Genomic DNA, 12062 nt, shown 5'->3' with positions numbered 1-12062 from the left:
AAGCCTGGGGAGTCATGGAACGCACCCTCATCAGCTCCTTAGAGCAGGACGCCACAATTCCAGGGATGTACTCCCCTTTCTCATGGGCCCTGGATGATGTCAGCCTACCCGGACATTACAAACATTAATGTTACACTAATTTAATAAGTTCAACATACCAAAAGAGTGGTGACCTGCTTTGTTAGAACAAGGTGGACGTCCACAGAGCCGGCCGGGATGTGCCGGGCGCCGGCAATGATGCCCACAAGTTGAGCAGTGGATGCCTTGAGGTTGGCCAATGAAGATTGAACTTGAGTAGACATTTGGATGGAGTTGACAGATGTGAAAATGTTGAAAGCAGGGTGAAATCTGTTATCAATAGAATGAAGTTTCAAAGAAACAATACAATTGAAGGATGATGTTGAAAATTCATTGATTGTTTGTGTTTGTTTGGTCATCATTCAACTTTCGGCAATCGCCGGCCATGTGTTGAACTTCGACGTTATCAGTTATCAATCAGTTCATCAGTGCATCAGCTCATCAGATATCATGAGCTCTCAACCTGGGGTCAGATTTCATGACCCTCCGGTCACTGAATTTACTTCAATGGATGTGGATGAGTCCTCCCAGTCCCGGTGTAGAAACAACAATACTGCCAGGAACAAAGATAGCTCCTAGCTGTATCTATAAATGTTGTAGGTCGTGCGTTGCCTAGTCTGCGATACTTGAGATGGCAAGTGCGTTCGACCCTATAGGGGAAGTGAGTGCAGCGAAGATCTACAGGTACGCGCTGAAGCGAAGTGCGAGAAAGCGCAGGTGCGCGCAAGGCGCGGGAACACGCGCGCGTATTAGCGCGAAGCGCGGGAAAGCGCGCGTGCATATGCAGAAACAACAGAGAGGTTAGACTTAAGTGATGATATGATACTAGATAAGAGAAGAGAGATGCGAGGTGTAAACAGATAGAGTTCTACTATGTTCTGCTAAGTAGTAAGTAAGTAGTAATAAGTAAATGGGAGGTAAAGTAAGATAAAGTGTAGTATGTACTGCTGGCGCTTATATAGCGCGCCTAAGCGCGGTCATGCGGAGCTGAAGCGCTACTGAGTAGGTATGTAAAAATATATATGAGTGAGAAACTATGATAAAAATAAAGGTGGAACTATGCTAATAAAGGAAATGGAAATATACGTACTAGGGAGCTTGGTGGACAGTGGATGGATGCATCTGAATGGCTGGTGCTATAGGGCGCGCAAGCGCGGGAATGCGCGCGCGCGCATACATCGTGAAGCGCGGGAATGGTGCGCGCATGGCGCGCGTTGCGCGGGAAAGCTGCACCTCATATAGAGATAGCTGCGGGTAGCGCACAGAGTGGTGCTGCGAGTTGGTGCTGTATACTCCCTTAGTGGAAACTGCCATATCACGCCATGAGAGGCATGAGTCTCTACACCGGATGTCCCTTGGTATGTTTTGTTTTTTCTGATTTCAGTCAATTGATCTGACATGGTTCAGATCCATTAGATGATATATACCTTGGGCCGGATGATGAGTTAGACTCTGATTCTGGATCGTCCGGTGGTTTGGATGTGTTGAATGTAATTCCCGGTATGTTTTCCAATTCAAATGTACAGATTTTACATGTGCAAATTCATCACATATCTCCAGATCCATCATCTCCGGCTCTGGCAGGATGGACTGGCCCTGTACGATGACCCGGACTTGTATCTTGGTCCGGAGGATACCTTGATTTCGTCTGATGATGCTCCGGTTATACCCGATTTTCCTATGGCTGGTGAGATTACTCTTTCAATCCCATGGTCACCTTTCATGGCATTTCCCCAGTGAATGAATCAACTCCGGAGCCCGATCCAGCCACTCTGGGTGTACCAGGTGCACCCATACCTTGTAGGTATATTCATATCATTTCATGTGCTTTACTCATGCTATCTCCTAAGCTATGTCAGAAGCTCCCGAACGTCAATCGCCCGAGCCGGAACTCAACAATGAAGCCCTGCGTGCCATGGTTCGGGAGTTCATGCCAATCGGATCTTATGATCAAGCTGAAAGTAAGTATACAACAGTTGATTATTTATCTCTGCTAATATCCTGCAAGTTCAATCAATTGTAGATCGCCTGGGAGATTACAAACAGCGTCATGGAAATCTTCCTGCCCCTACAGTAGCCCAAATTCTTGAGGCTGACAGACCATTCAGGATGGCATGGGCTGAAACATGCGACAAGCTGCGGAAAGCAGATGCGGACCTCCGGAGGAATGCAAAGGGTAAGGGAGTCAACCTCCGAAATGCTGAAGGTATTGGATACCCTCATTGAGGCCTTTGAGGACTCAAGTAACATGTAAATATTGATCAATGTCTGATAGTAGACACATTGCAGTACTACTCAGTAGGTAGTCCTTGGTACTTGTATATTCTACCTACCCAGTACTCGCTGCCAGGTTTTCTGTGCTCGGTACTTGGGGCTTGGTACTTGGGGCTCGGTACTCGGGGCTCGGTAGTTGGGGCTCGGCAGTCGGGGCTCGGTAGTCGGTGCTTGGTACTCGGGGCTCGGAATTCGGGCCTCGGAACTCGGGCCTAGGAACTCGGGCCTCGGGGCTCGGTACTCGGTGTTCGGTACTCGGGCCTTGGTACTCGGTGACCGGCGTTCGGGCTTCGGTATTCAGGGTTCGGTACTCGGGCCTTGGTACTCGAGATTTGGCATTTGGCAATTATAATTTGTTTGTTAGTACTTTGACATATACATAATAGCACTATGACATTACACATGAGGGCAGGAAGATATATGTACATTAAGTGCGTCCCCGTGCTCTGGTTACTCTAGGTGTACTGTCTACTGGCATTTGCAACTTACTCCGGGTCGTCCTCGTGGATGGTTCAACAGTGACTCGAGTGCCCCTCCTCCTTTTCTGTGCCGGCGGTGTGATACTCTCTTCCATTTCGACATCATCTCTAACCTCGCCCGTCGCGTTGTCAGTTAACCCAGCGAGGAGGTCTCCCAATCGTGATGTCAGTAATGCACCTTTTTTGGCCGGCTTGGCCGGGCGAGGCTTTGGAATTGGACGTGGGACTGCCGGCCCTCTGGGTGTAGGACCTCCCGTCCTGGGCTTCTTCAGCGGAGGTCTCCCGTCAGCCAGGTCATCATCCACATTATGCTCCGTATGATGAGTGGCACTCTCCTTATCACTCTCGGCTTCTGTCGATGACTCCCGAGGCCTTCGGATGGTAACCCTCTGTTGCCTTCTCACTATACGAGTCTGAGGAGAGGGCGAGTTGCCAGATATGACAGATGGTACCATGTCCCCATCTTTGTTCTTCCATGCTTTGAACAGAAATGTGGGCCCTTCGCCTGTTTCTTGCCGAGCGAGCCAAAACTGGAGCAAGGTAGTGGTGTCCCAAATTTGCAGCTTCGAAGGTTCCTTCAAGTCAACATCCGCCGGAAGATACGTCCGGGCCACGAAGTCATCCTGACTTTGTACAATGGCACTCCATGGCACAACCGCCTTGTCCTTCCCGGAGCATATCCCTTTGTCCATGCATTGAACAATTTGTCAGGTGATGCGACGACAAACTCACGATAGTGCGATGTAAGAAAGGCCCTTACTATGGCCTTCTTCTCCTCAAGTTTGGTGTCGGTGATGTCCGGAAGGAGTGGCATACCCTCCCCGTCCATTTCGAGTTCGAAGGCTGGTTTTCGAATTCGTTTTCGACCTCCCTTGACCTGACGTCCTCCATCCCGTGCCCCGGCGCCTATCATTGTGATGCTCAATATGTTCAATCTGGTATACATGGTTCACACACTCACCGAACTGTTCCTGCGCGTACTCCTGCCACACTGGCTCAATGTCCTCCCAGTCCTTCGTCTTCATGAAGCTGTCCCCATCTCCTAAGGCCTCATTATCATCATGCCTGCATGAATATTTTGAGACGAAAAATCTCCATCTATGGATAAATGTACTCACATCCCGAACAGCACCTCGCCCTTTTCATTCTTCCAAGCCGACATCACAAACACTCTCATCCCACATTGCCTCCACATCTCGTTCGAAAAGTGCTCCATATATGCCGGACCCTTCTTACGAGCCACTTGTGCTTGTATCTCCGGAGGCGGACAGTTGTTGGACCACTCTTCGGCTGTTTCTTTAGCCTTCTCCAACTCGTCGTCGTCCAATTCAGCCATGACTCTCTTCACCGCCGCCTGATAATGTTTGAACATACCAGGATCTCCTGGCTTTACCCCGGACTCGTCCTCAATCCTCTTCAGCACCTCTTCGCGTTTTTGCTGGTAGACCACCATCCTGGGAGTCCATTTCCTCCCATACTTGATCATGTCCTTCCTTTCCTTCTTTTTCTTGTTGTTGAACAACCAAGTCTTGTACACCTAAGAGTTGATGAAAGAATGTGACAGTTAAAAATTTAGTTTTTCAACGCAACAAAGAAGCCTCACCTGCTTCCTCTTTTTCCATTGTTTTTGGTCCAACTTCGGAGCAAACAACCTGGCCGCCCTTGCTATGGCAGTGAAAATCGCTCGCTTCTCACTCCTTTTGGCAGCAGTCCACTCAGGAAGGTAGTTCTTCAACTCCAAAATCTCCTTGTCCGTGAGCTTCTGAGACTGTGGTTGACGCATCCTGTGTCTTCCGGAAGTCGTGTTGGTGGAATGACCTGTTCTTGCCATAGTGAATCAGAATGCAGAAATGGCTAAGGATTTTCAAGGTGAAAGTATTAATGAATTGTGCGAAGTTGAACTTTGAGCAAAGCCTAATGATAGGTTAATCGGCCCATATTGGACCCTGAGCCATTAATGGAAATGAATTTGTAATAAGCCAACAGGACTGCACCGCATCATATTGCAATAACAATTCATTACACCTGAGCTGATGCCTTGCTTGCAACATTAATAAACAAGATGAAGATAGGTAGATGCACCCCAGTGCAAAAATCTCACAGGGTGGAAGCAAGGGGCAGCAAAGGTAGGAAGACTTGGGTCAAGGTCCCACTTGCAAGCACGAGGCGACATGCCTACAGGTCCATGCCTAACTCTCCCCCGGAATCACCAACAATTCAGCCTGTTGAGGCACCGCCTCCTTGGGAAGACTTTCCTGACAATACTTACGAGCAGGACCAAGGCTCATTTGAGCCATTGCAACTCCCAAAAACCATGGCAAGTTCATGTACAATGTTGGAGTGTCATTCAAACTATGGCTAAGCATTCAAAATACAGAGTCAAAATGACTACCTCAGGCAATGGCTGCCAAGGCAGGAATCATATCTACATCACCTCCTCGATCGAGAAGCTCCACCCGAAGACAGGAGATGCATCATCTGCCAACAGGATGGGGTGTACAAATGTCAAGATTGTCTTGGCGAGCCACTTTATTGCACGGGCTGTTGCAGGAGTCAACATCGTAGCAATCCTTTCCACTGGATCAGTCAATGGAATGGGCGATTCTTCGAGCGGAGTTGTCTAGCTCATGTGGGACTCATTATATACCTTGGCCATGATGGCAAACAATGTCCGGCGGTCACCGATCGGTGGAATTTGTTTGAAGAAGATGAACCCGAAGACCTGCTCGAGCCTGAAGATCTGCCATTTGTGTCCGGACCCGAGTTCCAGCCAAAGGAAAACACCATGGTCATCGTGGACAAGTCCGGAGTTCATCGCCTGGAGGTTCGATGCTGTGAATGTCCGAATGCCATGAGTCCGGACATTCAAATGTTTCGACACGGATTTTTCCCTGCATCTTTTAACAGGCCAAAGACTGTGTTCACCTTCAGAGTGCTCAATGATTTTCTACTGGACAGCCTTGAATGCGGCACCTCGGCGATGAACTATTACAGCAAGCTCCAGCGAATGACCTCCAGCATGTTTCCACACCTTGTTCCGGTAATGCCTTACCCTCATGATCTACTGGACATCATATTGACAAAGCACATTGCAAGGACCGATACAGAGAGCTCATGAGGGTCGCTCGACAGTGGAGGCAGTTGAAGACAATGAAATGGCATGGCTTTGGCCATCGTTCTGATAACCCGAGCACAGGAGAACTTGCATTATTTTGCCCGGCATGTCCTCAGCCTGGGATTAATGTGCTGTTGTCAGAGGATGAATCTCTTGATGAGTGAGTCCTATTCTCAACCTATGTGGCCTCCATAATAATACTAGGGATCCAAGCTGGAAATACACCCGGTCATTTGTGATGGACGGAAATTTCAAAGCCGAACATCTGCATCCCATTAAGCCATTCGATGAAGTTTGGCTGTCCGATGGGCTTGGATTCATGGTAGGAAAGGACAGGTATAAAATGCACCTGGCAGAGGCTGCTGACACAGTGGAAAAATCAAGCTGCAACAATCACCGGGCAGTAAATCAAGCTAATGCTGCTCGGCACAAGCTGGAGTCCACCGGTATCGGGGGAGTTGCCTGTGCCAGACACGGTTGCTTTGTCCCTCACTCCATGGTGGATTTTCAGAAAGGCGAAAGGCAAGCCACATCCACCATTCCCCATTCACGAGTTAACCATGGGTCACTTGCAGACAAATGAACATGGACTATGCCCTTTGCAAGGCTTCCCGGCACAACATGGAAGGCATCACCAGGGCTGTCACCTTCTATGATATTAATTGTCAATACAACAAACACTTTTGGGTTCGGGTGGATCGAAGTCGATTTCTAGAAATGGCACCACAACTAACCATCATTCCCGGAATTGGGTTGTGGCACGTTCATGGCCATCAGGACAGCTGCTATGTCCGATATGCTTCTAACTTTATTGAAGGCATTGGTCGGATCGATGGAGAGATCATGGAGACGCTATGGGCACGGCTCAATTTGATCTCCCCTGCTGCTCGGGGAATGTCATCTCCCCACCGAAAGGAATGCCTTGATTATCAGATGAATGACTCCAATTTCTGCAAGATGATTCACATGAAAAGGACTCTATGCCGGAAATACAAACTGGCTAGGAATGGTATCTTAGAAAGTGGAAAGGCATTCGACAGACTCGATGAAGCAGCACCCTTACATTTGAAGACAGAATGGTTAGCCAGGGAGAGGATAGCTCAGTCAAGCAGATTGAATGATCCTTCAGCCATGGATGAATATGAGATCAATATCAAAAAGGGTACATTGAGTTCCATTGTCTCCGTCGAGGACTGAATTAATATTGCACTCAGCACCTAGCAAAAAGGAGATCGAGCTTAGATTGTTAGAGGAGGGTAACGCCCGCAATGCAGCACCCTCTCGCAGATCTGTGGCGACATGGATATCAACAGGGTTAGCAATTGAAGAGGCTCAGATTGCATTGCTCATCGAGGTCTGAAGGATCGGAAGAAGATCCACCGAGACACAGAGATTAGACATCGCCCGTCAAAGAGATCGGCTCCAAGGCCAGATAGATGGATTTGCTCGGTCTGCTCTAACACATCTCGGGGAGGGATTTGATGCAGATGATGAACCTGAAGACTTGGACGTAGACATTCTAGATGATCTCGATGATGACCCGGCGGATTTCACAGAGACATCTCACACATGGACAAACTCTCCTGAGCTAACTGTAATCCCATTGCCATCAAACCTGGGGGTTGATAGATGCAGACGATGCATGGCAGAGGATCTGATTCCCCTGGAGATGTCGCTTCGTGAAGGGCAGGCCAATGATGCCCTTCACAATCTCCGCATTTACCTTTGCAACAAGGCCATCCTGTTCCGAACAACCGTTAGGCAGGCCAATTCCCAGGCCCTGAAAACTCGAGCTTGGTCCCAGGTGACGTCGGTGCAGCAGGCAGTCTCCCTCCATGCCAGCATATATACAAAGACAAGGAAGCAAATTATGAAACTTGAGCCGGGGCAAGACCAGCTTCAGAAATACAAACCCCTGCTTCGCGAGCAACTCAAAATCAGCACTGCAATGGGAGACCCAAATGCCCGAGGTCAACTGAAATGAATCTTTGGCTTGGTTTTGGTCTGTTGAAGTCGACCTCAGGGGTCCTGATCAATCGTGGAATGAGGAATGTGAGTTTCTGCTTGCATGTCATATCCTGCGGTTACCTGACTGGACCCATGCCAAGTTTACCGAGTCCATTGGCTGAGGGCAAAGGCACTATGGGATCGATGGAGGGAAGAAATGCTATTGGTCACATTGGAGATGGATTGGACATGTAAGTTCTTTTTGTGGAAAACAACCATATGGGGCGAGCACATGCAGGAATCATTGGAGAAACGACTTCCAGGTCACGGATGCTACGCTGGAAGGCAATCCCACATGTATTCATTGCTGGCACAGGATGCGCAGGCAGCTTTTCAAGACCTACAAAATGTGTTGATAGAGGCTGGAGATGAATGAACATTGTTTTCTCATGAAGTCCCTTTTTCCACATACATAATTGACGCCCGGGAATTGTCCGGGTCAGCCCATGTCGGAGTTTGAATTTCGTATCCATCCATCAGTGATTCTTATCTTCACATCTTGACCATCTTTCACTTGTATTGCCAGCGCCATAGTCCTGTATTAGCCATGTCTGCATCTCATGCATCCACTTCTGGCACTCTGAATCCCGGAAGCCATTACTGACCTCTGAAGCTGAGCCTTGCAACTATTTCCTGCACATTGGCAATGGCTGGATCGTGCGTCCATGCAATCATCTCTCAATATTGGACGGAAGCTGCCAACAATGGTCTATCTGCTGACCGGATCAAGTATTTTAAAGCCGGGCTGCAATGGGAGATGAATGTATGTCACCACTGCCCTGATGACTTTGTTGGTCAATGCTAAGAATTTGAGCAGACATTTGTCACACCACTCCTGCAGTACTCCGCTTCACAGAATATCGTGTCGGTTCTTCCGGTCCCTGTCGCTTATATCCTTAAGTTGTATCCCATGCTGACCTGGAACACTGTTCCGGACGATGTCTTTTCATTCCACCTCCTTTCATTTCATGATGAGCCAATTGCAGGACATCCGTCCCGGATTGTGTTTGCATATACATGTCCATGGTGGATGGGAAACACCACAATCCCTGATCAACCATGGCAGTGGGATGAAATAATGGCTTCCTGCATCTCTCACTACCAGTATTGGGCGGTAAGATGTCAGCTGAATTACCTTGATTGATGACTTATCTGTTTCAGCTTAATGTTGAGGATGATGCTTTGGTACTTCCAGAGAAGTTGAAAAACACTTCGACTCCACCACTCATGGGACTGAGATTCATCAAAGAACGCATGGAAGCATTGCTGGAGGAGCAAGATCAGGGCATCGAAGCTAAGATGGGAGAGGTGAAGATGTACACTGACATGTTAGAGAAATTGAGGAAAGGCAAAGGAGTGTAGTCCCATTCACTCTTCATTGTATACAAGATGTAACATATTCTATGCATTCAAAAATCTCACATTTGAGTCCCGGACACCCAGGTCCCGAGTCCCGAATTTCGGAGGTCGGGGCTTGGAGACCCGGAGCTCGGCAACTGTGTTGGGTGTCAGGGTATCCAGACCATTGGAGATAGCATGTGTCAGTATTTTGCGTTTCATGGTTTATGTTGGGTGAATATGGAATCGGGGATCAGGGACTCAGTATTCAGAACAGTGTCAAGTCCCAGGTCACGAGCTCCGAGTCCCGAGTGCCGAACCCCGAGTCCCGAGTCCCGAATTTCGGAGGTCGGGGTTCGGCGACCCAGAGCTCGGCAACTGTGTTGGGTGTCAGGGTACTCGGAGCATTGGAGATAGCATTTGTCAGTATTTTAAGTTTCATGGTTTATGTTTCATGATTATGGAATCAGGTGTCAGGGACTCGGTATTCAGAACAGTGTTGAGTCCCAGGTCATGAGCTCCGAGTCCCGAGTCCCGAAACCCACACCCAGCAGTTGCCGAGCTCCGGGTCGCCGAACCCCGACTTCCGAAATTCGGGACTCGGGACTCGGGGTTCGGCACTCGGGACTCGGAGCTCGTGACCTGGGACTTGACACTGTTCTGAATACCGAGTCCCTGATCCCCGATTCCATATTCACCCAACATAAACCATGAAACGCAAAATACTGACACATGCTATCTCCAATGGTCTGGATACCCTGACACCCAACACAGTTGCCGAGCTCCGGGTCTCCAAGCCCTGACCTCCGAAATTCGGGACTCGGGACCTGGGCGTCCGGAACTCGGTATTCAGAACAGTGTCGAGTCCGGAGTCCACAATGTCGGGGTTCAGGGTTTTGTTAAATGTGTATGGCAATAACAAATGTTAATTCGAGCGTATTTATACATCTTCCCCCAGTCTCAAATATCACGTGCTGAGGTCCGGGTGTCGGGACTAAGTACCCCGGCACTCAGGACTCCCATATGTCAAGTCCCGAGTTTCAATTATTGAATACCGAGGCTTGCATCCAAATTATTTAGTCCCACATATCACTTGGGAAATGCTCAAAATTGAGTATTGAGGTCCGGATCACAATTGGTACATGGTATTCATTTGTTGGAATGTATATAGGTCACAATGCTTGCTCTTTGTTTGATCTTTCACACGCTGTATGGACCATCCACACTAGCCCATCCACATGATGGAACACCAGCATAAATATGAACAGCATCCCTCATATACCATGCCCAAGCAATCCGATCCCCTTCCACATCATACACTCCATGTCTCACAATCTTTCCGGACAACGCAATCATACAGCCGGAATTGTACTTGAACTCCAGCTGAAGGTTTGGCATTGTCATCCAAGCATTAGAATAGTCCCCCACGGTGGTGAGAATGTCGAAGCATTCAGCAATGGACATGTGGTCTCGATGATGGGGGGTTTCCCGATTGGAAATGATGGAGAGGGTGTTAAACACGGATGCCCAGTACTGCAGGGCCTCCGGCATCTGTGGCAGATCCTTGCTTACTGCTATATTTCCAAGGTTTGACAAGGTTCTCAACCCTGCCCAGTACTGCTCAGGATGCATGACTCTGAGTGCCGCGGACGCGATGGCTGCTGGCCTTGCAATGGCTTTGAGGATATTCTCGCAGGAAGGTCCCTTCAATGATGCAGATACCTCCGGATCGGACACATTCTTTGGGATTGGTAAGTATGACTGCCGGAATCACCATCTCATCAGATCCTACCTCGTGTCCCTGTTGAAACCATGCCGGAGATAGATTGATGCATCCGGGAGTTGCTCCAACATCTTCCGAGCCCCGGTTGAACAACCTTTGATTAGTTCACCAATTGCCATCAGCCCTTACACTTTTTTCGAGGCTTGGAGAGAGCAAATAGGTGGCCTCCCTGATTTCCTTCTGTAGGTTCCATTAATATTCAATATCCATCGAGTAACAATGTATATTACACACCTGGGTGGTGTCTGTCAGGGCGTCTGGGAGATACCATGCAATGATGGCACCGGATGCATCAAGAATTATTGCAGGTTCATCGACCAACCTTTTGCCTTCATGGCCAGGAGGACACCTCTCAAGCAACCTCGCCTCTTTATGTTCATTATGCCCAGTGTCCTTCGGGGAGATCAATTTGCTATATCTTGCAATATCCATCTGCATCTGAACTGTCATGCAGGAATTTGAATGATAAATAGAATTTTCCGAATCTGCAGGAAGACCCACTGGAATTTTTAGATGCCTTTATGAGTACATCAGCCAAGCGATCGCACGCCATCACCAGATCAGTGTCCAGGTTGGGGGAAGGTATGACTGGGCCTCCTCCAGTCTTCTCTGCCTTGAATTTCTGTTCAGTATATTCCCCTGCTTCATAAGTCACAGTCAGGGCCCAAGTGCGCCAGATGTTTATGCTATCAGGAGGGGAAGGGGAAGAACCGTTCATGCTGGATGTTAATCTTGGGAAATCAGACGCTGAATGCTGGATGTCCGGACTTTGGTGTTATAGGGGGTGGAGATAGAGAGGATCAGATAAGGGAGCCATGGATAATTTTGGCCGCTGTCAAAGATGTATTATTATCCATTGCTCAATGAAATACTACCTGATTGGAAGTGTGCTGGTCATCAGATATTCATTTGTTGACTCCCGGGTCCTGGTACTTGGAAGTCGGTACGGTTGACCCATATTTGGGTGGTCGGAATTTGGCGTCTCATA

General features: G+C 48.5%; 2 protein-coding genes across 2 annotated transcripts; both read left to right on the top strand.

Moving 5' to 3' along the window:
- Positions 1 to 7925: 7925 nt before the first annotated feature.
- Positions 7926 to 8329, top strand: F5891DRAFT_950384 (uncharacterized protein; the record flags this gene model as incomplete). The annotated part of the gene is made up of 2 exons (XM_041374957.1): positions 7926 to 8016; positions 8064 to 8329. Coding segments are annotated over 2 exons (357 nt in total), but the record flags the coding sequence as incomplete, so codon positions are not given.
- A 270-nt stretch (positions 8330 to 8599) lies between these two features.
- On the top strand, positions 8600 to 9315 carry F5891DRAFT_1187447 (uncharacterized protein; the record flags this gene model as incomplete). The annotated part of the gene is made up of 3 exons (XM_041366844.1): positions 8600 to 8716; positions 8771 to 9067; positions 9115 to 9315. The coding sequence occupies 3 exons, from the start codon at positions 8600 to 8602 to the stop codon at positions 9313 to 9315; spliced, it is 615 nt and encodes a 204-aa protein (XP_041227160.1).
- Positions 9316 to 12062: the final 2747 nt, after the last annotated feature.

This window comes from Suillus fuscotomentosus (assembly GCF_016647785.1).
Source record: "Suillus fuscotomentosus strain FC203 chromosome Unknown F5891scaffold_21, whole genome shotgun sequence".
In the NCBI taxonomy this organism is placed as follows: Eukaryota; Fungi; Basidiomycota; class Agaricomycetes; order Boletales; family Suillaceae; genus Suillus; species Suillus fuscotomentosus.
Note: the sequence above shows the minus strand (reverse complement) of the source record. Positions and strands in the feature narration are given on the sequence as shown.